At 41.1% G+C, this 27,361-nt stretch overlaps 2 protein-coding genes across 2 annotated transcripts in view; one reads left to right on the top strand and one right to left on the bottom strand.

Annotated features, from left to right (window-relative positions):
- Window positions 1–7,238: 7,238 nt before the first annotated feature.
- On the bottom strand, window positions 7,239–14,755 carry LOC124286133. The gene is made up of 3 exons (XM_046722476.1): window positions 14,488–14,755; window positions 12,899–13,046; window positions 7,239–8,757 (listed from the first exon to the last, which is right to left on the bottom strand). Exons 1-3 carry the CDS (start codon window positions 14,734–14,736, stop codon window positions 7,292–7,294), a joined length of 1,863 nt encoding a protein of 620 aa, XP_046578432.1. The 5' UTR covers window positions 14,737–14,755; the 3' UTR covers window positions 7,239–7,291.
- A 1,902-nt stretch (window positions 14,756–16,657) lies between these two features.
- The window catches only part of LOC124286098, a 30,454-nt gene continuing 19,750 nt past the window's right edge, over window positions 16,658–27,361 (top strand). Inside the window, exons 1-2 of the mRNA XM_046722429.1 lie at window positions 16,658–16,754; window positions 19,602–19,838. Coding sequence (XP_046578385.1) covers window positions 16,658–16,754; window positions 19,602–19,838 — 334 coding nt within the window. The remainder of the gene's footprint in view (window positions 16,755–19,601; window positions 19,839–27,361) is intronic.

Raw genomic sequence — 27,361 nt, 5'->3', positions numbered from 1 at the left:
TGCAGACCACCGTAATCCCAACACTTTTGCACACTGCAGACCACCGTAATCCCAACACTTTAACACACTACAGCCCACCGCTACTCCAACACTTTTACACACTTCAGGCCACCGCCGCTCCACGACTTTTACACACTTCAGATCACCGCCGCTCCAACACTTGTACACGCTCCGTGGAGGTTGGGGAACCGGGATTGCGAATTTCTTTCCTTTCATCATGGCATCTCCACAAGTTTATCCAGCTCGTAACGACGAAAAAAGGCGTCTAGTCGAAATAGACCGTCCAACTATTTCCTTAAATGTTGAATCTTTGGCTCGATTTCTTGCGACTGAGGCTAAAGACTTTCTTCAGATCAAACACAACTCCTTCGCAATTTCGGGAGCTATCTCTGGTATTCGTGGAGAAGTGAAAAGCGTTACCTGTCTCTTTAGTGGTACGCTTCTTGTGGAGTGTGCACGTAGACAACAATCTCTGCTGTTTGTCAAGACCATTGCCAATATTGAGGTTAATGTGTCTGTGCACAGAACGTTGAACTTTTGCCGTGGTATCATACGAGACAGAGCTCTGTCTATGCCAGGGGAGGACATAGATCTAGAGATTGAGGCTCAAGGTGTTACGGCGTTAAAACGTTTCACTTTCAAGAAAGATGGCACTCCTACTCAAACTAATACCTATCTCTTGACTTTTTCGTGATCATCCATTCCACAGTCAATCAAAGCAGGTTATTTGAACACTGGGGAGGATGTGTATGTCCCCAATCCATTCCTATGTTACAAGTGTCAGTCTTTCGGTCATGGGTCTCATTCATGCCGTAATTCTGTAGTGTGTCATCGCTGTGAAGACCGCCATGACGGTACGGACTGTGAGAATGATTTGAAATGCACAAACTGTAACGGCTACTTCATCCAGGCCATGCCCTGTATATAAAATGAAATTGAAGATAATGAAAATCAAATGTGAAAATAAACCCAACATTTCTTACCTTGAAGCAAAAAGACTTTTCACAAATCAGTCTTCAAACTCCGTTAAATATCACCAATACGGCTGCAGCCACCCGCTCTGGTGCAATGTCCTTTGCTGCTTGTCAGGCTTGGGTCAAGTCAGAAAGAACTGTCGCTTCAGCAAAAAAAACTACTTCACTAGTCACTCAGCTTATGTCTTTGTCTCCGCCGGCGACATCAAAGACGTCTGCTTCACAGCCGGTTTCTTCACAACCAGCCGTTGATCAAACAAAAGGTGAATAGAAAAAAACACCTACTGACCCTTCACCTCGACGGTTCCAACACAAAACTCATTTAAGCCTAGTTGGTAATTGCTCGACCTGTCCTCACAGGACAGGCGGAGGAAAATCTCCTCACATTCCAGTGAACGATCGCCATTTGAGCCACCATGACTCAATTGTCCACACTAAAGCAGTGGAACTGCAGAGGACTGTTGAATAACTTCGGTGAAACTTCAATTACTTACACAGGATTTTAATAAGTACAGATGACTTTAATTTACGACAGTACATTGATAATCGCTCATTCTCTCCACTAGGAGATAAAGCAACAGTAGGTGTTTCTATTCTGGTACGGCAGGGTATCATCCATAACCCGTCTCTCTTAACACCAATCTCCAAACTGTAGCTGTTCGTCTACCTTTGGACATTACGTTGACGCTTTGCAGTTCGTATCCCGCCATCTTCTGGTATTCTACAGTCAGATCTTCAAAATCTGTATCAACTGCTTCCAAAGCCATTAGTGAACACAACCCGCTCTAGGGACGTGTCCATGCTAATAATAAAAGTAAACTCCTTGACGATAATAATGTATTTTCAATGATGATTCAACCATATATTTACGTCCAGCTACTGGAACATATTCTGTCATCGACCTGGCACTTACCGATTTAACCTTATAAACTGAATTTGGATGGATGGTCCACTTCCCAACCATACTTAAAACTATCAACCCTTATGACGCCGATCCACCAGTAACTGAGATTGTTAGTGGTTGTACCCTCAAAGGTGGATAAAGCATAGTGAAATTATTGTCCTCCTGAGAGGGTACGTAGATCCCAAAACAAGTATATTTAAAACAAATGCTATCTTTGGCCGTGGTATATGTTATTTTTATTTGCAGCAAGATTGCCTAAAATCGCTCATCTCAATGGTCTCTAGTGTGGGGATCTGCTTTCTGTTGTTGGCAATCTATAGCATATTTTAACAGATTGATTTGTATAGCGCCTGGTTTCCAGATTGGTCATGACTGCTCAACGGCGCTTGTTGAAGTGAGCGGAAAAACTATATGTCTTCAGATGAGTTAGAAAAGAATCTTTTGTTTGACAATTTCTGATTTCCAGTGGTAGAGCATTCAACAGTTTTGGAACTGCAAAGCATAGATCCACTTCGCCCATCTTTGTTTTAGTTTTAGGAACATGAGGTAGTTTATCATCGGCCGATCGTAAAGCTGTTGTGGGTTGGTAGTGATGTAACATGTCCTTAATATAGGTTAGGGAGTTTTCATCATCTAGTGCTGAATATGTGATAGAAAGCGTCTTGAAAGTGATGCGGTGCTCTACGGGTAGCCAGTGCAGTGATCTCAGGACAGGGGTGATATGGTCAGTTCTCTTGGTACCAGTCAGCATCCTCGCAGCACTGTTCTGCACTTGTTGCAGTTGCAGTAGTTTGATGTCAGTGGCAGTAGTCCCATTGAGGAGGGCATTTCCATAGTCAAGACGTGACACGTGCTTGGATAACCGTCCTCAGACTGTCATTGTCAAGGTATTTCTTGATCTTGCTGATCGTAAATAGCTGGAAGAAGGCAGATCTGCATGTTGACTTGACATGGGTTTTCATCGTCATGTTTCTGTCGAACTTGATTCCCAGATTTCGCACGTCGTTGCTTGGCTTGATATGACTGCCACTAATCTTAAAGGTCACATAAACCCTAGGGGTTAAAAATACGTAAATCACTAACTCGCATCATTATAAATGAAACCCCGTCATTAAAACTACTCATATCGACCTTTAATTGACTTAAATCGACCTTTTTGACAACAGTGCACAATTCTCACCCGCGAACGAAATTTCAACCAATCAGAGCGGCGCGACTCTGTGACGTCATATGAGGAATAGCTAGGAGGGCCTGTGCAGAATTCATCTACATTTTAGGGGTTAAATTATCTTGTTTACAGGCTTGTATAAACCTGAAATCGTGACAATTGTTGTGGAAAATGAAAGCTATATGTTCTCACAATCTACTGTCATTTAATTTTGTCTCATGCTTTGCCTAGTTTCCGAGTTACAACTTGTTTTCATAGACGATTCTGTCAAAATCGATTGGTGTCGTTAGGCCCTATTTGTATAATGACTGATCCAAATTGATCCAATTTCTGTGGTTTTTTACCTCGATATTTAATCATGTCATGTAAAAATCTGTTTGTATTCTCAAAACAGTGTCGGCCCATAAGTTTTCACATGCAATACAGCAATTAATACTCCCTTGTTGTAACCCGTGTTAGGTGGTATAAACCTACACATGTTATTTGTCATCATTCACTTGATGGTCAGTTAATGAATTTATAACAGGTATAATTAGTGGTAACACACTTAAATTACCCGACAAAGGTTCCCATTTGGCATTTCTTGTGTCTGGAGTAAATATTCAACATTATAAACATCGATCAAAGGATTAACCGATAACACGCTGATTGATTAATTACTTTTATCTTACACAGCGGAATTGTCAAAAGGTAGTGTTTATGTATGTAGATTTACTAATCTATACTGAATACACTCTGTCGTGTCGGTGTCTGCGTAAAAACAACGTCCTTCTTTCAAAGGATTAACCGGCAATACATTGATTGATTGCCCATTATTGGCTAACTAAATTACTGTTTTTAAAGAAAGGCGGACATTATGCAATTAGTTGCCAGGTGTGCTATCTTGGGTGACCAATGAGACTATACATCAATACCTGAAAAGATTTATCACTTTTTCGTATATTAAACTGTTAAAAGACACATCATTTGGAACAGTTTTGTGGATATTGATGGATACATTCCTCGAACAAGGTAATGGCCTGATATTGTTCCTATAACTTTAATCTGTTTTAATTTTAATATTTGCATTTTGTTTTTATTCATTTGTCGTAGCATTCAACAGAATCATTGTTTTCGCCGTGAAGTGTAATGAGACAGACAACATGCACTAGGGTGTGTTTGCGAATTATGATTCACATTGGCAAACTATAAAATGTCTAGATATTACAGTTCTGTTATAACTTCACTATAAGTATCAGCAGATCGTCTGCTTTTTTATTTAGTTTCAAAATGCATACAAGTATGATAATAAACTAATTAGGATTATAAGACCAAATATAAAGACGCACATTGACTAGTATCTACATACTGGTGAGTGGACATTAACCATGGGAATGTAGCAAGAAATTTATCGCGTAGTATTGTGACTTCGACCCCCACCTCGCTTCCGTGGAAGAAATCGTTATGTTATAAGTTGTGTCATGCAAAATCCGTTTGGTTATGATTCCAATACATATTTAACTACGAGTAGAAAGTAGTCTTGATTTTCTAACTTGATGAAAACAAACTATAATCTCCTTAATTCTCACAGATTTTTTTATTTTTAAAAATGGCGGCGCCCTGTCGGGAACATCCGCCAGTCTGAGGATAAATGGTATTTAGGTTTGTTTCCACCGAGTTACAAAATCAAAACTACTTTCTACTGGTAGTAAAATATGTATTTTATTGATGGCCAATAGGATTTTGCATGACAAAGCGTAAAACATAACAATTTCTCTCGTGGCAGCGAGGTGGGTGTCAATATAATACTACTTACAATATTATTGTTACTTCGACCACAACCTCACTTCCTAGGAAGAAATCGTTATGTTACAAGTTGTGTCATAGAAAATCTTTATGGTCATCAATCATATGCATATTTTACTACAACTAGTAAGTAGTTTTGATTCTTTAACTTCCGTGAAGCGATCTGAACACAAGTAAGATATCGTTTCAGGCTTCCACAACTCTCGCTTCGCACTCACAAACATAACCCATTTAGCACGAACTGCGGGGTCCTGTGGAAATCTGTGCATGGGGACACCATCGCCCGACCCCTAGGAGCAATTGACGACAAAGCAACGATTCAGCATGTCGTCGTTGATGTCGAGAAATCACCAAAATGATGAGCGTGCTACACATTTTCTATACAACTAACTGAAAATCGTTCCTCATATGACGTCACTGCAGTGCTCTGGCGACAGAGTTACGTAACCTGTCTGTGGTTTCGTTGGCGGGCGAGAGGGAAGCAGGCGACTTTTTGGCAAATTTTAATCGCTCGGTATTAAATAACCACAAGTTTTTAAAGAATAAATTTGGTGTTCCGCATAAGACTAACCACAAATCTTTCATATGTAATGGTTAAAAGAGTAACAAAAAACAAAGTTTAGTGGTTCTTTAAGAGTTACATCTTGGATTTGGACTGTAATGCTCCAGAGCTAATAGTCATGAATTCTGTTTTGGAACTGTTGAATTTGATACTAATGTTCAAGCTGTAACTTGGAAGTAACTACTTGGGTAGGTTTTGTTCCTATATACTGAAAACTGGTTGTCGTCTGCGTATCCATGGAAGTTGACATTGTGCTGTCGGATGATATTTCTTATAGGCAGTATGTAAATGATAAAAGGGAGAGGAACAAGGGCAGAGCCTTGTGGGACAGCACAACGCAGATCACATTCTTGTGATCTGGATCCATCAATTTTAACTTGAAGGTATCTGTCAGTGAGGTACGATCTGAACCACTGAAGTGCAGAGCCGCCAATACCAACTGTTTGTTCCAATCTCTGAAGCAATATGTCATGGTGTATAAGCTGTGTGACCTTATTTCTCTCCTGTACACTTGTCTGTCTATTCCTAATTTGCGCCTTCTTCAGCGTTTTTCAGCTCGTCTTCTGGCATGTTTAGCTTTATGAACTTCCGTCGTTATCCATGTGTTGTTAGGTACTGAGCACTGATGTCAGACAGTAATTTAGCTGTTTAACTTTACAGTCAACACTTTCATGCTCAGCTAACTTTGCAGTTAAGTCCAAACAAGTAACATCCTCAGTGAACACTGTTGTGGATATTTCTTTGATTTTCCTGTAGGTGATTTCTTTACTCGTGCTTTGGGGTTTTGTACAAGGCAGACTACAGAAAATAGAACTGTGATCTGATATTTGGTGATCAATAACAGATATAGACGAAATTATGGCATCCGGCGACTTTGTGATCACAAGATCGAGAATATTCCCCCATTTTAGTGTAGAGGAAGCAACATGTTGCTCAAGGCCAAAGGAAGACAGTACATCCAGAAACTGCGGTGCACTCCTGTTGTTCACATCACTGACATGAATGTTGAAATCACCAGTAAGTATTAGATGGTCATTGGAACTGACCTGACGTTCTAGCAGTTTTGAAAACTCGTCGTAAAAGAGTGTAAATGAGCAAGTATTCTGTTTGCTTTGTTAGGGGTCTGTAAATAGCAGCCAGACATAGTGGCCCTTTCTGTGTTGTCCCTCCTCATCGTTACTAAGCAACCACACGGCTGGTGAACTGTATGGGCATATGCCGATAGTTGCCACTGAGCACCTAGCACAGGTGTATGCGGGAGAATGAATGTAAAGCTTCATGGCCTTCTTGCTACAACGATCTTTGTTAGTCGGGTAAATACACCAAAAAGGGATTGACACAAGATTGGAAATCCCAAGCAGGAAATATTAAACGATCAAGGTTAGATGAAGCCAAGCAATTAAGAGAAGTGAAACTACTTAATAGAATAGACAATTTTGAATGGCGTCGACCTGACAATCCCAAGCAAGAAATTTAAAAACGTCATGAATGGGTACAGGTAATCAATTAGAGTAGGTTAAACTACTCACTCAAATTTGATTCCTATAAATCTTACACGCTTAGTGATTGTTTCGAATAAACGTATTCTGTAAAGGAAACAATAGTGTGATGTCCAAAACTGTAATTACCATTTTCTCAGTAACGCATAACTGGCATAACATGATCTATAGTTATCATAAAGTAAGGTGCTTCGACACTATTTCAGTATTTCACATCCCTTCAACCTCAGTTTACACAGTCAGGTCTAATGTGAAATTCGAAACCCAAATCATAGGCTCATTGTAAGCCTGGGGGATTTGTTGCGCCGGTGATTGCTGTTCCACAAAAAACAAACTAAAGACACTATTCAGTGCATTGCATTCTTTATGGACGCAAATGTACAAGTAAGAAGTGCTTATTTAGTAACTTCCAACAACAGCAACGACACTTATCACTCGCCCCCCTGTTTTGGCAAAATGGAGCTTAACTTCATTTTGGTTCTGCTTGAGGTATGAGCCCGGAACTAGATATTGTGTCGTCATCCATGTTGTTTCGTAATTGCTCTCGTTTTGCTGGTGAAGGGAGTAATAGGAAGTGAGAGATTTGCCGTTGAGCTGTACCGATGTTGGTTTAGGATTACCGCTCTTGTCACTGAGGCTGATGCAGACTCGTAGATACGCGTACTGGACATTGCTCACATGGCCCACATTGATGTTTGTGGTGACAACGTTTTGGTGTATTGGCTTAGCAACATCTGGCCCATAGTAAACAGTTTCTGTGATGGTCTTGCTGTGAGCAAAGTCGTAGGCAGAGTGGAACTTGAAATAGCAGCTTGCTTCAGTGGGAAGAGTGACGACACCGTTGTTGAGATGAACCGTTGATTCCTTGTCTCGTACGGTAACCTTTTGGGCGTTCAAGTGGACACAAGACATGATTGCAGAGGACGGATTCATCCATCTATGACCGAACTGAACCTTGACCTTTGTCTGCTGCTTGTCAAAGTTGTGCAGGAGAAGTACCACAGTTTTAGAAGTTTGATCCACCAAAGCGTGAGATGCCACGTCTCTCTCAGCTCCATGGTACTGACTATCTGTTCTGAGATACGTCATTCGATTTGAAAGCACCTGCCAGAAGTGGAACGCCTCAGCTGGGGCCCTCTCGTGGTTGTTTTTGTCAAGGAGACTGTGAGCAATGCTGCTTTGTCCGAAAACGTCTCTATATCCGGTGTCGAAAACCACAGCTCTGTCGACAACACCACGATGATTCAGCATTGTAAACATTTCTGCATTCTGTAGGTAGACATATCCATAATCGATCAGTGCGTTAGGCTTCTGCATGTCTACTCCTGATATTCCGCCCAAACCATAGGCTGAGCTCATGATGGGAATATCCTTGCCAGTTTTCAAATGGGCATAACTTTCAATTAGATCTATTATCCCCACAAAGCGACCTTCAGTAGGACCCTGGAAGGAATATGATTGTCCTGTGATTTGCATATGACTGAAAGGATGAAATGAGATGAAGTCAAGGTGCTTGAGAGCCATGTCCATAAACTCCATGAGATTTCCCCAGACCTTGAAGTCGTGTTTGTCCAAACCCGCAATGCCACCAGAATATGCCGGACCTCCAACTTTCACATGTGGTAAAATGGCCTTGACTTTTGCATTGACGGACTTGTGGTAGGTAGTAATTTGTGTCCAGTTAACGTTGTACTTCCACATACCGTCGACTTCGTTGATAGGTTCAAAATATGGTGGCTCGTCCCCCTTGGTTCCATCATGGACGGCCTTCAGCAGCATAGTAGCCATGTCAGCAGCAGCATCTATGTTGTTAGGGAAGTGGCCTTTGTGTTGAGATGTGTCCATCCAGTGTGGCCAGGTTCTGGCTATAGGGAGAAGCAGTGATGCCTTTAGATAATTGTAGTTTTGAAACATTTTCTGAATTCTGCATCTGATAGTATATCAACACATTTCATATATCCGAGATATCTGCATCCTATTTGTAAATGCGATTTTTCCAAAAGATGTGCTGGAGTTGCATCTCGAGTTCAGGCCAATGGTCCTGATTAAAGGTAAAAATGCTGAAGATATATCCTGTTTGAGCAATACTGTCCCATCTTGACCACTTACGTTTTAGATTAAAAGTTATCGCAGAAATATGTTATTTGAAAAGTAGGGTATAGTCAGTAAGAAGGTGTCACAACTATTGATGGTCTTTATATTTAATGAGACAAATAACGGAATAGTCATATATGCATTAGGCGAACAATTTTATTAGATGATTTGCCAAGGAACTTTTCCAACGGCTTGGTAAAACAGTAGCTTGTGTGCGACAAAGATCGCTCTTGGTCGAGCATATTGACATCTGTCCTTAACGTGATTGTAATCCGCAGATTACTGATGATGAAACGTTAAGGCCTCGTGCCACATTGTCCTGCCTTGTTCCGACTTCTAGCGTGGCGATCAGCGAAGATCCCGGTTAGAACTGATCTTCAGTAACCCATACTTGTCGTAAGAAGCGACTAACGGGATCTGGTGGCCAGATTCGGTGACTTGGTTGACGCATGTCATCGTATCCCAATTGCGTAGATCGATGCTGATGTTTATGGTCACTGGTTTGTCTGGTCCAGGTTCGATTATTTACAGACCGCCGCCATATAGCTGTAAAACTAAATTCACTCACTCTCACGTGACATTGCACATAGCCGTCCTAGTGTGACAGGTGTCCAAAAACATTTAATTGAGGTAAAAACAATATCTGTACATCTTTCGGTTTGGATTCGATCACCTAAGCGTACATCAACAAACCATAATTTCACATTTTAAATTTGTCAAATAGTATACCTTATAATTCCACTTCATGTTTAGAAATAAAGGTTAATTTTGTATTGTTAAAAGCTGAATCACTCTTGGGGGCGGTCGTTTAACCTAGTGGGTAAAGCGTTCGCGCGTCATACCGAAGACACGGGTTCGATTCCCCACATGAGTACAATGAGTGAAGCCCATCTTTGGGATATTGATAAAAGCGGGGTAAAATCATACTCACTCACTCACCAACTCACTCACATATACACTGGTCTTACCATTAAGATCCATCATGATTTCCCTCCCAGGGGCGCGCCCGTATCCAGCTCTGTTGTCCGTATACCCAGAAACTATACTCTGCTGAACCTGTGCATTCCGGAAGTAAGCTGGATCGGCATAGCCCTTCCGGTGAGGGTCCTCTGGTGCCTGGACACGTAAACATAACTATACTGGACAAAGTAAGATGGGGATATTGGTATTTTTATGATTTTATATTTTATCAGTGTGTCAATGAATGAATAGATCATTATTCATAATTTCAAACTTTACGTATATTCGTAACTACTTTTGTCCAGTATATTTTGCTCATCAGAGGCATGCCAAAATGAGCCTGCGTACATCGGAGTGGGCTGATGCGAGTGAGTGAGTGAGTGGGTGGGTGGGTGGGTGAGTGAGTGAGTGGTGAGTGAGTGAGTGAGTGGGTGGGTGGGTTTTGGGTGTGTGTGTGTGTGGGCGAGTGGGTGGGTGTGTGGGTGTGTGGGTGAGTCGGTGAGTGAGTGAGTGCAAACACAAGGACATTAGTGAGAGAGGCAGTGTTTGTTTGTTTATCGTTTCGTTGTTTAACGCCGCACCCAGCAGTATTCCAGCTATATAACGCCGGTCTGAAAACACTCAGGCCGTTGATTGACATGATCAGCACCGATTCTCACAACTGGGTTACGATGACATGTGCCATCCATGTCAGCGAGCCTGACTGTCAACCAAGTCAGCGACCCGATCCCGTTAGTCACCTCTTACCACATGCATGGGTTGCTGAAAACCAATTCTAACCCGGATCTTCACGGGTGTCTTCATGAACTGGCTTGCTTTCATACCCAGTTATCTTCCATGTCATATTAAGGTACTGATGATGTCACCTGCTTGGCTTGACGCACAACTGAAGTGAGTGAGTGAGTGAGTTTAGTTTTACGCCGCTTTTAGCAATATTCCAGCAATATCACGACGGGAGACACCAGAAATGGGCTTTATACATTGTACCCATGTGGGAATTCGAAGCCGGGTCTTCGGCGTGACGAGTGACGAGTTTTAACCACCACCCTACTCCACATAAATCGAACATCAATACAAACGACGTAGACATTCTGTACTTCGGAGTGTTCTGCCTCGAGGGTATGATGACCCGAGGGCAGTGTAATTCTAAGTCTACTAACATGAGTGTGTTGTTCTCCCAAGTATGCTACCTCTGTTATACACCCAGGTAGATGTACGTGAGTATACGCTGCATCGGGGGTATGATGACCCGAGGGCAGTGTAATTCTAAGTATACTAACATGAGTGTGTTGTTCTCCCAAGTATGCTACCTCTGTTATACACCCAGGTAGATGTACGTGAGTATACGCTGCATCGGGGGTGTTATAGCTAGAACGTTGTACATCACAGTTTATTGACGTGAGTGTGTTGTACTCCCAAGTATGCTACCTCTGTTATACACCCAGGTAGATGTACGTGAGTATACGCTGCATCGGGGGTGTTATGGCTAGAACGTTGTACATCACAGTTTATTGACGTGAGTGTGTTGTACTCCCAAGTATGCTACCTCTGTTATACACCCAGGTAGATGTACGTGAGTATACGCTGCATCGGGGGTGTTATGGCTAGAACGTTGTACATCACAGTTTTTTGACGTGAGTGTGTTGTACTTCGAAGTGCTCACGTAAATGAACACCAGTGTGTATAACGGCGAGTTTTGTTTAACTTCTGATGGTTTGCGGGCCGTTACGGTTTACTATTTGTATCATCCTCGAGTTGGTTCTTATACGAGGGGTGTCCCAAAAGTAGTCGGCCTAACTATATTTTTGTTCAGGTTGTTGTCACGGTTGTACTGCCCAGGTTAATAATACTGAACCACCCAACACCCCCATCCCCATTCCCCACACCCGACGATTCTTCTGTCTACGCCACACTCTGTACGCCTGTAAAGGAAGCCCATAGGAAACGTAAATTCATCTGAAAGCATAACGTTTGCCCAAAGATGATTGGCCCAACTCTGCCGCTCTTGACACGAACTACGTATTGCAGGAATGTGGCATTCTGTCATTCGTTGGAAACCACGTGGACGTCGGGCATACAGGTTCCATCTGTGTAGCCGGTTGCGAATCGACTTCCAACATGAAGCTCTGTGAAGCTCATCTCCAATTTGAGAGGAACTTTTACAACGGCTTGGTGAAACAGTAGCTTGAGTGCGACAAAGATCGATCTTGGTCGAGCATATTGACATCTGTCCTTAACGTGATTGTAATCTGCTGATTACTGATGGTGAAACGTTAAGGGCTCGTGCCACATTGTCCTGCTTTGTTCCGACTTCTAGCGTGGCGATCAGTGAAGATCCCGGTTAGAACTGATCTTCAGTAACCCATACTTGCCGTAAGAAGCGACTAACGGGATCTGGTGGCCAGATTCGGTGACTTAGTTGACGCATGTCATCGTATCCAAAATGCGTAGATCGATGCTCATGTTGATGATCACTGGTTTGTCTGGTCCAGGCTCGATTATTTACAGACCGCCGCCATATAGCTGTAAAACTAAACCCACTCACTCTAACGTGACATTGCACATAGCCGTCTGGTGTGACAGGTGTCCAAAAACATTTAATTGAGGTAAAAACAATATCTGTACATCTTTCGGTTTGGATTCGATCACCGAAGCGTACAGCAACAAACCGACATTTCACATTTTAAATTTTTCAAATAGTATGCCTAATAATTCCACTTCATGTTTAGAAATAAAGGTTAATTTTGTATTGTTAAAAGCTGACTCACTCTTTTCAACATAGGGGCGATGGTTTAACCTAGTGGGTAAAGCGTTCGCGCGTCATACCGAAAACACGGGTTCGATTCCCCACATGAGTACAATGAGTGAAGCCCATCTTTGGGATATTGCTAAAAGCGGGGTAAAACCATACTCACTCACTCACCAATTCACTCACATATACACTGGTCTTACCATTAAGATCCATCATGATTTCCCTCCCAGGGGCGCGTCCGTATCCATCTCTGTTGTCTGTATACCCAGAAACTATACTCTGCTGAACCTGTGCATTCCGGAAGTAAGCTGGATCGGCATAGCCCTTCCGGTGAGGGTCCTCTGGTGCCTGGACACGTAAACAAAACTATACTGGACAAAGTAAGATAGGGATATTGGGATTTTTATGATTTTATATTTTATCAGAGTGTCAATGAATGAATAGATCATTATTCATAATTTCAAACTTTACGTATATTCCTAACTACTTTTTGTCCAGTATATTTTGCTCATCAGAGGCATGCCAAAATGAGCCTGCGTACATCGGATTGATGCGAGTGAGTGAGTGAGTGAGTGGGTGGGTGGGTGGGTTTAACAAGCAATTTTAGTTTCAAATTGCATTTTTATGCACTTTAATATCTACGTTTGATTCTAGAGGACTTCTGCCTATCTCAAACACACAAAATGTTTCTTGTATATTTTGTTTCCTACAGTTTGTGATGCATTTATTGCAGATTTTCCGTTTTTTGGAGGGTACCAAGATAAAGAGTCAAACAAAATAAGGATCGTGAGGCTGGAACATGACAAAGGCAATTTGCTTGAGGTTGACAGATAATATGCCGAAAAATAAAACATAAAAATAGCTGCATTTGTATCATTTTCTAGCTGAGGCCCACTACTTTTGGTACAACAGTAGCAGCTTGTGCAAATATCACACATCAATGACAGTGTGAGTGAGTGAGTTAATATTTAACGTCACATCGGCAACATTTCAACAATATCGTGACGAGAACAATTTAGAAATTAAAGATGAATACATTTTAAAGATTAAAACCAGTCGTCAATGGACAGTAAAACTACTACAGTATCACAAATCTTAAGGTAAAACTAGCGTGTTATAGAAAAGATATCATTGAAGAGAATAATATAATATAAAAAAACGGGTTATAGATCGCCAGCAACTGAACGTAGATCGCCATAAAAGAGACCTTGGAGACACATCAGTGACAGAGAACCATACTGATTAAAGTGAGTGAGTGCGTGAGTAAGTTTAGGTTTACGCCACATTCAGCAATATTCCAGCTATATGGCTGCAGTCTGTAAATAATCGAGTCTTGACCAGACACCCAGTGATCAACGCCATTAGCATCGAAATACGCAATTGGGATACGATGACATGTGTCAACCCAGTTTGTCGCCTCTTATGGCAAGCATGGGTTACTGAAGATCAATTCTAACCCCGGATCTTCACGTGTAACCATACTGATCAAAAACAGACCAGTCACAATTATGAGACTGGATCACGGAACATCATTTATTTTACATTTTTAGGAGTCCTGAAAAAAGGTAAGAATGTCCCTCCCTACCATGAGTATTTCAATCTATAGCACTTAAATCACTGAGGGAAAGAAATAAGGGAACGCCACTTCATGGCAGTATTCCTTTATTTATTCTCAGATTTCCCCCAACAATGCTATTCAAGGCTGGTGATGAAAACAGGAATATATTAAAGGAACACTTGAATGTTCCTGTGTTATTTGTTCCTGTGAGTATATGATCGCACCAAGTACCTTCCCAAAGACATCCGAATCGCCTTTGTTCCAGCGGCCACACCTTGCACCGGTTTTCTTCACGTACTGGATGATACTGGGTTTATCAAACCCCATCTTGCCATTCCAGCGATCAGGATCAAACATCTTCCTTCCTCCTTTGATGACGAAGTCCGGAAATATGGTCACTTGATATTGACCATTGATAAGGCATAACATATGAACCAGAACTGTCACATCCAGCAACACACCGCTTGTTGAGAGCCACATGTTTTCAGGAGTGAGCCAGTCGTCCATAAAATATTATACACACTCCAGACAACAGTAACCCTGACACACTTCAGACATTCAGTAACCCCCACACATTCACACACTCCAGACAACAGTAACCCCGACACATTTACACACTCCAGACAACAGTAACCCCGACATATTCACACACTCCAGACAACAGTAACCCCGACACATTCACACACTCCAGACAACAGTAACCCCGACACATTCACACACTCCAGACAACAGTAACCCCGACACATTCACACACTCCAGACAACAGTAACCCCGACATATTCACACACTCCAGTCCAGACATATTCACACACTCCAGTAACCCCGACACATTCACACACTCCAGACAACAGTAACCCCGACACATTTACACACTCCAGACAACAGTAACCCCGACATATTCACACACTCCAGACAACAGTAACCCCGACACATTCACACACTCCAGACAACAGTAACAACATTTACACACTCCAGACAACAGTAACCCCGACACATTCACACACTCCAGACAACAGTAACCCCGACACATTCACACACTCCAGACAACAGTAACCCCGACATATTCACACACTCCAGACAACAGTAACCCCGACACATTCACACACTCCAGACAACAGTACTCCCGACATATTCACACACTCCAGACAACAGTAACCCCGACACATTCACACACTCCAGACAACAGTAACCCCGACATATTCACACACTCCAGACAACAGTAACCCCGACATATTCACACACTCCAGACAACAGTAACCGACACATTCACACACTCCAGACAACAGTAACCCCGACACATTCACACACTCCAGACAACAGTAACCCCGACATATTCACACACTCCAGACAACAGTAACCCCGACACATTCACACACTCCAGACAACAGTAACCCCGACACATTCACACACCCAGACCAGACAACAGTAACCCAGACAACAGTAACCCCGACACATTTTACACATTCACACACTCCAGACCAGACAATAGTAACCCTGACACATTTACACACTTCAGACTCCGTAACCCCGACATATTCACAGACAACAGTAACCCCGACACATTCACACACTCCAGACAACAGTAACCCCGACATATTTACACACTCCAGACAACAGTAACCCCGACACATTCACACACTCCAGACAACAGTAACCCCGACACATTTACACACTCCAGACAACAGTAACCCCGACACATTTACACACTCCAGACAACAGTAACCCCGACATATTTACACACTCCAGACAACAGTAACCCCGACACATTTACACACTTCATACTACCGTCACCCCGACATATTTACACACTCCAGACAACAGTAACCCCGACACATTTACACGTATCCTGTTGTATTCTATTTATTTGTGATTGTTCATTGTGAAATTTATTGAGCAGTTGTTAAACAGACCTCGGGGCAGAAAACCGCCGGATGAACCCGCAAACTGCGAGACATTAAACTCCTGTGAAAGGAACAATGTTCGGCAATCCGTTTGGTAGTGACATTGCCAAACTTGGGGTGACTTGAAACAGATTCGTTCGCGAAATTGGTATCACCAATTATTGGGGTCCTTGAAACCGAAAGCGAAAACCGTTCACACACGTATGAACGGTGTTTACACAAGTATGAACGATTAGAGGGGTTCAAGAGTAATGAACCTTGAAATTTAGATCACATGACCGCTCTTTCAACCAACCAACGTTCGGGAATCTGTGTAAACTTGAAAGCACGAAATTACTCACTGATGAACCCTTGTTTCAGTAGTTGACACTGCACGAAACTTGGCTTTGAGGAAACCAGCTAATGCCAGTTCAACTTACACGGTGTCGTTTGAAATATGGGCGTCAAATGTTGTTGACGGGTCACCTTCGGGAGTTTTTAACGACCAGACATGTCATAGCATGGACCATGATGATCTGAATCCCTGGTGGCAGGTGGACCTACAGGCCGTCTACAGGATATCTAGAGTTCAGATCGTTGGTCGTTCAGACTGCTGTGGTGAGTGCCCAAATTATTTGCTGTGATGATGGGGTTTAACAAACCGGCCATGTAATATCCTGTGTTGGGATATATTTGTGTGGATTGTTCCCTATGTGGTTGGTTGTGCACTTTGATGTTTGCGTCTTTGTATGGTTGGTTGTAACACTTGTGTTGATGGTTGTGTGCTCTGATGTTTGTGCCTTTGTCTGGTTGGTTCTAACACTTGTGTTGATGGTTGTGTCCTCCGCTAGACATTGTGGCCATACATTAGATATTGAGACCCTTGCTGATGTCCTTTGTTGTGGCAAAACACTCTCCACAAGGCTTCATGACAATAGGGATGATTTCAACGTTACAAGAGTAAACTTTCCTTTCATGTTGAGCAGCAACTTCAGCCTTTGGTGATTCACATTTTACAACATTCACTATATTTTGATTGTGACAGTGGTTGGTGCTTGTGTCCTTGTGTTTGTTACTCTGTTCATGTATAGGTTGGTGCGTCTCTGTGCCGGCGATCGTGTCCCTGTGTTGTTGGCTCAGTTGCTATGTTTGGACCTGTGTCTTTGTACTGGCTACTACTCGTATGTCTCTGTGCCGGCGATCGTGTCCCTGTGTTTGTTTCTCTATCCCTGTGCTTGTGGCTCTTCCTGTGGCCGTGTCTCTGTAGGTTTGTTGAACCTCTCAGTAGTGGGGTGCGTGTCTGTCTCTGTGTGTCCTTGTGTTCATGATGGTGTCTCTGCTATGATGATTGTGTCTCCAGGTCGATGTGTGCAAAACTATGGTTTGTAAATGCATCCATCATTTCGTGTATTATTCTGTGACCACGTTAGAGTGAGTGAGTTGAAATGTATCGTCACATCGGCAATATTTCAACCATATCGTGACGAGAACAATGCATTTTATAGATAGCAAGTAATGGTAAATTGTAAGAACATGTCAACGAAGGACTGTAAAATAACTTGATTATCAGAGATTTAAAACTAGTAATTAAATCTAAAACAGTTTAAATATATATGACAATACAAGGTAAAAACAGGCTATATATTGCCAACAACTGAAGGGAGATCACCATACGAGGGACCATGGGGACTTAAAGTACATTTGCTTCCTGCATGGACCCTAGCTGGATTTACACCATCCCTTCAGCTATTAACAGTGTTAGATAATCTAGCCTCAAATTAAACGAACATATATTCTACGATTAAAATGGCAGTAGGTTTAAATTGACTTTGAATGTTTTGATGACTTTCGTACCCTCTCAGGAGGACAATAATTTTACAGTACTTTGACTCCCTTTGAGGGTACAGCCACTGACAATCTAAGTTACTAATCTAAACTACCAATCATTGAAATGCATCTATCTACAGAACATATTGATCAAAATTTATTAATTAAATCAATTTCGTTTTGAAAACCAAGAATTAAATGAAATTGAACAGTATTAAAAAGATAGTTTTAGCATTGAAATATTAATTATGATGGATAATTCAAAACACTCAAGCAGGACAATGTTTACTGTGACTCTCTCATCACAAGGGATACAAAACAGATATTTGTGAGCTTAACGTGAATGGCCAATGCGACATCGTCGCATAATGACCTCCTCAAATCTGGACTGACAACCCAAGTAAGTGTAACCAATATAGGGTGTTATTTCATGTAATTTGTTAATACCTACTTTTTCTGTATTCGATCACGGATATAAGATCTAATGACGGCTTTGCAATCAGAATATGGGATCAGAAGTGGTGTCACAGATGTGTTGAGTGTTGCCTTGGCAGCAAGATCAGCCATTGTGTTACCAGAAATGCCAACGTGACTTGGCAACCAACAGAGGACGATGTCGTATTGGCCAGTAGCAAGATCGTTATATAATGGAATAATTTATATTAAAAGTGGATGTTTACAAGAAAATGGCCTGAAGGCACGAAAGAGAATCTGAATAGATTATATATTGTTTATATTTGGGGTGGTTATTAATATATTTTAAGGCTGTTAGTATTGCGTTAGCTTCTGCTGTGAAGATAGAACTGTCATCTGGTAATCTAGAAGATAGTGTTCAGGATCCCAATGACGGTGGCACAAGCCACCGCACCACCATCCTTGGATCCATCTGTAAATAAGGGTTTGTATGTATTATATTTACTTTTTAATTAATTATATTCTTGTTTATATTGTAATTAATTAGTTTCAGACTTTTTAAATGTGGTTAATGTAAGGTCAACGTGTGGCCTCACAATTTGCCAAGGAGGAAAAGAAAGAAGACGGGAAGGAGATATATTTTTAAGTTCAATGCCAGCAGGAGAGATGAATTGTTTAATTCTTATCCCAAGTGGTGGAATAAGTGACGATTTTTGTTGTTACACAAAACCTCGTAAAGAGGGTTAAAAAAGCAATTGTAAGCAGGGTTTGACTGATTAAAATAAAGTTTTGTGACATACTGCAGAGATAATTTGATACGGCAGTGCTTTAAGGATGGCTCATCGGCCTCGATATAAAGACTGTCAATTGGAGAAGTACGAAAGGACCCAACCCAAGAATTTAGCTTCTTTTACTACTTTAACAGGTGTGGTATCTAAATATAATTCAGGATCATTATGAGGTTTATATTTGCGACAAAAATGGATACAATTAGTTTTTGATGACCTCGTTAGAAGTGTTGCTTTGCCCCCCAAACACTCCGATATCAGGCACGACTTGAACAGGGTGCAAGTGCCATTGCCGCGATTATTAAATCTCCAGCCTCAAGTAATCGACTCCTGAACAGACAAACCAGGTTACGGGCATCTAACAACTACATAAAGTCTAACATATCAGTCCCTATAACCGATTTCTGTAGAAAACACAGGCGTCTGATAATTCCAGCTGAAAGACTGAACGACTTCGCCATCGAGATGTACGTCGAAGACCCTGCTGTCACTGTGAGGATCCTGCCCTGGTTGTGTCACTTCTACAAGGGCGTCTTCAGACCCACAACTCAAGACATCAAGTGTGACTCTGTGGTGTCTGGGAGGTTCGTGAGGCTGTCAAGGAAGAACATACGACATCCTGGACAACTCTTTACATTGTGCGAGGTATCAGTGTACGGGCCAGACACGTATGGTAAGTTAGATCCGCTTAGGTCACAAAATACATACCTATGCCTGCGTGTGATATTGTCTACATATACAAGGCATACATAAATAGGTAGTAGTTACAGGTTTGGCATAGGGCCTTAGTCGGTCTTACATTAACCATTCTTTCTCTGCAGATGTTACATAAAGATAAGTAGGTATAAGTACATAATACATAAATAATGATTACAAGGTTGACTACATCTGGTAGGCATAGGGCCTAAGACGATGTTCCATCTTCCATTATTTCTCTGCAGATGCTATATACGAGGGGTGTCCCAAAAGTAGTGGGCCTAGCTATATTCTCGATCTCCAATGTTGGAAAAGCTTCCATTTTATTTTGAAGGAATCATTACCAAAGTCATATCCAAAATTTCACATATGAGGGTAACGTGGTTAACGAGATATTAGTCATCACAGCACATTGTGGTAGAATATTTCTTTAAAAATAGCAGAGTGAAAAACGATCTGTCATTTTGTACCTCTTGGATAATGGTATGCCCTCAGATAATATCATATAAAATATGTCCAGTTGAAGACTTCCCATCATAATCAACATTCAAATATTTCGATTGCTTTATTTACGTTTAGACGGGGCTGTTTTTAAAGGACACCCTCATTTTAATCTTTCAAAAACACTGTCCAGATATTTAAGCTGGCCCTGTTTACAATATATTGAAAGATGACACTTGTGTGGCCTTTCAGTATTTAGTTTTAACCCTTGGCATCATTTAGGAATAAGTGAAGGCATTAGAATAAATTATTTCGTTATGATTACGTCATCTGAGAGGGGTTTGGGTAGTGTCTCCAAAACAAGCTCTTTCAGTAAACATCATGGGGGGAGTCACTTTAACAAGCAATTTTAGTTTCAAATTGCATTTTTGTGCACTTTAATATCTACGTTTGATTCTCAAACACACAAAATGTTTCTTGCATATTTTGTTTCCTATGTTTGTGATGCATTTATTGTAGATTTTCCGTTTTGAGGGCACCAAGATAAAAGAGTCAAACAAAATGAGGATCGTAAGGCTGGAACATTGGTTGACAGATAATATGTCGAAAAATAAAACATAAAAATAGCTGCATTTGTATCATTTTCTAGCTGAGTCCCACTACTTTTAGGACACCTCTCGTATACATATGTAGGCACAAGTACATAGTATTGTTTGGTATGGTATATGAATTACAGCTTGTATATGTTTGACTGCATCTGGTAACATGCAAGGTATAAGTCATTTAACATTACCCATTATTTCCCAACAGATGGTTACATGTACATAAGTATACATAGTACAGTGTATGAAAACTTCTACTGCATGTTTGACTGTTTCTAATCACCTGCAGGGAATAAATATTTTTTACATTGAAGTGTACTCTTTAAAGTTTATAATTAAGTATTAAAGTACAAGCCTAAAAATCGCGCGTGGAAATAGGAACAAATTGTAAAAAAAATTGACTTATTGTTGTTTGTAAAGACAATAAATTTGCATGCTTGATAGTAACTTAATAATTATTTTTGGATGCTTTTAATTTTAGGGTTTCTCCCTTTTCGACTCATATTATAAATATTTTGTATCTGTAGTATCTGTATTCGTTTGTTGTCAATAATCATTGCGTGATTTACTGCAGTTGAATAAACTAAAAAGACTGGCATGTAAATGTGAAATAGTAAAATAGTAAATATAGAGGTCTTCATCCACAATATGTACTACTCTGTGTTCTTTTGCGAAGCCACATGGGTACAATGTGTGAAGCCCATTTCTGGTGATCCCGCCGTGATATTGCTGGAATATTGCTGAAAGCGGCGTAAAACTAAACTCACTCACTCTTTAGCGAAGGTAATGCATCTCTTCATTCGATGTAAAAATAAAAATATACATGCTAGTTCGTACGCAAGCACACGCACACGCACATTCACACACGCACGCACACACACACACGCGTGCCCTCATGCACACATACCCCAATGCAATACTACTCAGGTTGTATAAACAGACTGACTGAGTTTGGTTTTACGCCGCTTTTAGCAATATTCCAGCAACATCACGGCGGGGGACACCAGGAATGGGCTTCAAACATTGTACCCATGTGGGGATTCGAACCCGGGTCTTCTGCGTGACGAGCCAACGCTTTAACCACTAGGCTACCCCACCGCCCCTGTATAAACAGAAAGGTGCCGTTGTACAAAGCGATCATAGCGCTAAGGTGACGGTAGCTCTCATACCTTAACATAGACTAAAGGTAGTGTTGGCGCTAGGTTCTACCATTGCCCCAGACAGCATACTATAGATCGGCTATGTTGTAGTGGCGTGTGTCTGTTGCCAGGTAGTGACAGGAAACAAAGGCAATATTCGTCGAACATGTTCTATGATATGTGATCGGAGGACTTCTTGGTTGTTAGGTTACAAAGATGCATAAGGAGGTCCTATGTATTTTAGGGTGATGAAGATACGAGAACGTAGCGTATACAAGGTACTAAGTGTCTAACAAAATATTTGTAACTTTTTGATCAACAGCTGCTGACTTCCATAAGACAAATCTGTCACTGACTGACGTCATCGTGATGACGTTGCCCCTCGGGATCCTGCACTGTAGCGTCATCTGTACAACCAACCCCCTCTGCATGGCGGTCAAGGTGGTCAGCGATCGGACACCCACTTGTCAGCTCGTCTACAGGAGTGTCCACCGTGTCAGGGAAACAACAACAACACTTTCGAATTTCTTTGTCTCAACGACAGCCTGTAAACTGGATGTTTAACTCCCCTACTACAGATGTGGTGGGGTAGTCATTATTGTCTTCGTCCGTGCAGTCAACTTGACCGTCCCTGAAGACACAAACGCACATAGAGATACACAGACACGCAGACACACACACACACACACACACACACACACACTTATATCCAAGTGCTTCTCTTTTCGCTACAAGTGGAATATTTACATTATACATATTTCAGGAACAGCAATTGATATGGCGGCAGAAAGAAACATGAAGCAAAGAAGTGTCTATTTCTAAACAAACATGATGACAAAACATATCTGTACATTGAACATGACATCATGGCAAATCTTTAACAGTCAGGGAAGTTGAGTTAAATACACAATCGTTCCTTAGACGTGTCGTTTAGCTCGCACCTGCCGTCGGGCCAACCCCAGGGCTTATCCGAGGATATGTACACTTAATGAGTCTTGTGTATTTGTACGTGTCAGTGTTATTCATTGTGTAACAATGTTCCAAGTGTAATACATTGTCCCTGTTGTGATCTATATCTTGACACTGTTCACGAATGAACTAAGAAGAGCCATTGCCAATCCTGTGGCGAAGAGAACACTGTAGACAGATCTGCTTTTCTTTGGTTTGTAAGGGGAGTTAACTCTTTGCTCTCATCTCACATTACATCTCTACAAGAAAACCAGCTTTGTGTGGAGATCATTCTCACCTTGGTTACTCGGCCTGTTTTACAAACTTGACCATTGTTGCAGCGAGCTGAGTGTGACAACATTTGACAATATTATTGCTTTAATCACTCCTCGTGTTGACAATATCTGTCTTTATTGCTATAATCATTCCTCGTGTATGTACTGCCCTTGAAGGCATACTGCCGCTCCGTTTAGTACTGCCACTATAATGCCCCTGTAGTGACTCCGTTCACTTTAGAATACAATTGTTAATTACATCACATCTCTTCATTGGTTGCTGGTTTTACACTTAGTTCTTTAACGGACTGATAATGTTTCAACTTGGGATTTAACATGTAACAGTATTGCTGTATGTTTTTTATAGGCATTCTTGTGTGTCGATTGTAAACGTTTGTAACAAATTAGTGAATGAGTTAGTGATTTAATACTTAACGACATGTTGGCAATAGTACAGCCAAATCGTGACATGAACAAATTTGACAATGATAACGAATGCATATTCTACCTGCATATAAAAGACATCACTTTGCACACCAGAGTTTATGCATTGGGTCTATTTCTTTTAAACCATCCAAGATTAAATGATAATAAACCGCATTAAACAGGTCATTGACAGTTTTGATATTATGTTCATTAGGTACTATAGCATCTTTAACAAAGGATTCTAATCATACAAATGATCAGTAATCATCTGTGATCAAACAGGAATGAAGATGAATTTGGATAAAAGTAAAGTAATGGTATTTCACAATGGTGGTCCGCTTCGATCATAGGAAAAATGGTATTTTCAAGGAAAACGAATTGATATTGTTTCCTCATATAGATATTTAGGACTTGTTTTCCATTATCTTGGAGCAAGGCACAATTTTGTCTTCGCTCACAAGCAAACAAAGCTATGATGTCAATTTACGGGTATTCTAAGAGGGATGGAGGTGTGCCATGTAAGGATTTACTGAAGACATTTGATAGTATGGTCGTGCCAATTGTGTGTTATGACTCAGAATTATGGGGTATATACTATAGTGAAGAAGTAGAAAGAGCACAGTTGAAATTCTGTAAGTGGATTCTAAGAGTTGGTATGTCTACATCTATAAGAGCTATTAGCGTTACCCAGCAAGAGGCGACGAGATTGGGCAACCTGTTTGCCGTGGGTTGCGCCCATGTGTCGGTGAAGGACCCTTACTTCACCCAGACGGGTGATAGAATTGGTCCGAATTGGCATTATTGTGTTGCTCATTTTATTAAACTATCTAAATATTTTGTATATGGTCTTGACAGAGTAATATGTCACCTGAATTTGGAAATATACACTTTCTATTTTGAAATTTACCTAGAGTCCAATGTCCAAAAGGCGGGGGCTCATGGGTCCGTCTGATGGAATAAGTAATTTCCATTTTTTTCTGCTGGAGCGTATCATCCGGGTATCCATGACCTGCAAGTGGGAGATCCACTTCTTATTAGCACTGTCTTTATGACACTCCGCGGTGGATGGGCAGCACGGATATTGAACCATTAAACACTAACCATGGATTACCAAACCCAATAAAAAACCCAGAACGTCCACCTGACATTGATCACGATGATAATGAACACACACCGACCAAACCTACTGACTACTGGTCACACTTTGCAGTGGTTGAGACTCTGGTCAAGACGCCATTGAAATTGAAGCCTTTTTCGGTTTGTAAGGGAATACAAGGAATTGCAAGCGAAGTTGAAAGCATTACACGCTTGCGTTCAGGTGCTGTACTTGTTCAGTGTAGCAAAAAGGCAGCAAGCTTCAAACCTGATGGCAACTGAATCGTTTGTTACCATCCCTGTGCCGGTCTCAGCACACAGGACAATAAACACCAGTAAAGAAATTGTGCGAGACCATGATCACTTGTTTGCTGACATGACAGAACTCGAAATTGTGTCAGAGATGAAGGATCAAGGTGTTACATATGTTAAGCCATTCACAACTCGTAGAAACAATGAAACCCTACACACAAATACGTACCTGGTTTCATTTGCATGTCCTACAGCTCCAAAATCAAAAAAGGCTGGCTACTGTAACATCAATGTGGATACTTCTATTCCCATGCCAATCCCTTAAGATGCTTTAAATGTCAAAGGTACGGCCATGGTGTCAATACATGTAGATTATCTGAATAGAGTTGTGAGAGTTTCAGGGAAAATAGCATCTTTTGATTTTGGAATTTAAGAAACTCTATTCATTTCAACTGTTTCTAATCTTACCTGAAGAATTTCGAATTACCCTTCTCATGTTTTAAACTCTTTTTATAAGCTTTCATCCTCTGGTCGCAGATATCTTATCCCCAGTCTTAAATCTAAGACCGCAAAACAATCTTTCATTCCTGTTAGTATATCTCTTTTAAACCAATCTTAAATATTCTGTTATCTGTTGTGCTAGGCTCGTAGTTATTGTAATACCTTTTATGTTTAACTTTTAGGGATTCTACACGTGCTATTGCTTTGGATGTCTTAATGTTTAACTTTTAGGGATTCTAGATGTGCTATTGCTTTGGATGTCTTAATGTTTAACTTTTAGGGATTCGATATGATTGTGCTAATGCTTTTAATGTCTTAAATATTATAGTTTATGTTTCTATGTCTGTTTGTCTCGTGTTCTTTATTTTAAGACGTCACATACCTTTGATGTACACAAATTCCCTCTTGGGTAATAAAGTATTATCTTATCTATCTTATCTTATCTTATCTTATTTGTTACGTGTGCTCACTGTGGTGAGAAAACTCACACGACAGATGATTGTGACAATAATTTTAAAAAATGCACCAACTGCGAAGGTGGTCACTCGTCTTTCTCAGAAGAATGTCCCATTTGGAAAAAGCAAACGGAAATCAACAAAACAAAATGTACGCAAAACATATTATTAAGTTTTGCAGAGGTAAAAAATCTAGTCAGAAAATCTGAACTAACAGTAACCTATGCTTCCGTAAGAAGGACAGCGTCTGATACAATTATTACAGTAGCAACATCTGCAAGCTGTCAAACCAACTTGACATGGGCCAAACTGACACCCCTCAGATTTTGTCACCCGAAACATCAACTCAGAATACAGAAGTACTTCCAGAGCCAACACGTGTTCAGGATGCATCTTTATGTAAGGCGAAATCTCCTGCTGTTAAATGTTGTTTTTTTCTGGTGAACTGAGCTAAGTGTACACCGAAGTGCTATGTATTCGAAAACCATGGTTCAACGATGAGCGCAAACAAGCTATGAAGGCTAGGGAAAAGGCAGAACATTATTTCCGTCGCCCTTCTATGGTCCACAACCTAGACAAATTCAACATTTTTAATGCTGAAGTGCGGCGTACATTTAAGCAAAATAAACGCCAATCTTGGCCAAATGATGTCCAAAATATATTCTCGAACGCCCATGTCCAAAGTACAGAAAAATAAAGGTAAAGGTACTCAATCTAATGTCCATCATCTTAAACATGGAGATCAATTACTTACCGATAAGTCAGATATTGCGAATAAACTGGGTGAAACTCTCACTAACCACTCTTCCTCTTATAATTTTGTGCCTAAATTCCCCAAAAAATATAAAAACAGCAAGAAAAGATTTCAATTTAGATAATGGGAAGATTATAATGACATATTTTTTATTCATCAGGTCCATATTGATAGTGGAGCTGATAACATACATTATCAACTCGTGAAGCACTTACCAGAATCCTGTTTAGGGAAAGAGTAGCGCCAGAACGTAAGGTGACCCACCTGCTTCCCAAACTGTTTCATCAACACTGTACCCGACACCCACCCTGACCCACCTGCTTCCCCAACTGTTTCATCAACACTGTACCCGACATCCACCATGACCCACCTGCTTCCCAAACTGTTTCATCAACACTGTACCCGACATCCACCCTGACCCACCTGCTGTTTCATCAACACTGTTTCATCAACTGCCCCATCTGTTTCATCTGTACCCGACATCCACCCTGACCCACCTGCTTCTGTTTCATCAACACTGTACCTCATCCACCCTGACCCACATGCTTCCCCAACTGTTTCATCAACACTGTACCCGACATCCACCCTGACCCACCTGCTTCCCCAACTGTT

Source organism: Haliotis rubra, unplaced genomic scaffold (assembly GCF_003918875.1).
Source record: "Haliotis rubra isolate DU_JTF1 unplaced genomic scaffold, ASM391887v1 Scf376, whole genome shotgun sequence".
Taxonomy (NCBI): Eukaryota; Metazoa; Mollusca; class Gastropoda; order Lepetellida; family Haliotidae; genus Haliotis; species Haliotis rubra.
The sequence above is the reverse complement of the archived record's forward strand: the minus strand, read 5'-3'. Positions and strand labels throughout refer to the sequence as shown.

Coding starts and splice junctions, on each gene's coding strand:
- LOC124286133 (XM_046722476.1), bottom strand. CDS start 14,736: ATGTGGCTCTCAACAAGCGGTGTGTTGCTGGATGTGACAGTTCTGGTT. Junction 13,047..14,487: donor ATTCGGATGTCTTTGGGAAG/GTACTTGGTGCG, acceptor TTACGTGTCCAG/GCACCAGAGGACCCTCACCG. Junction 8,758..12,898: donor AATCATGATGGATCTTAATG/GTAAGACCAGTG, acceptor TTCTCCCTATAG/CCAGAACCTGGCCACACTGG.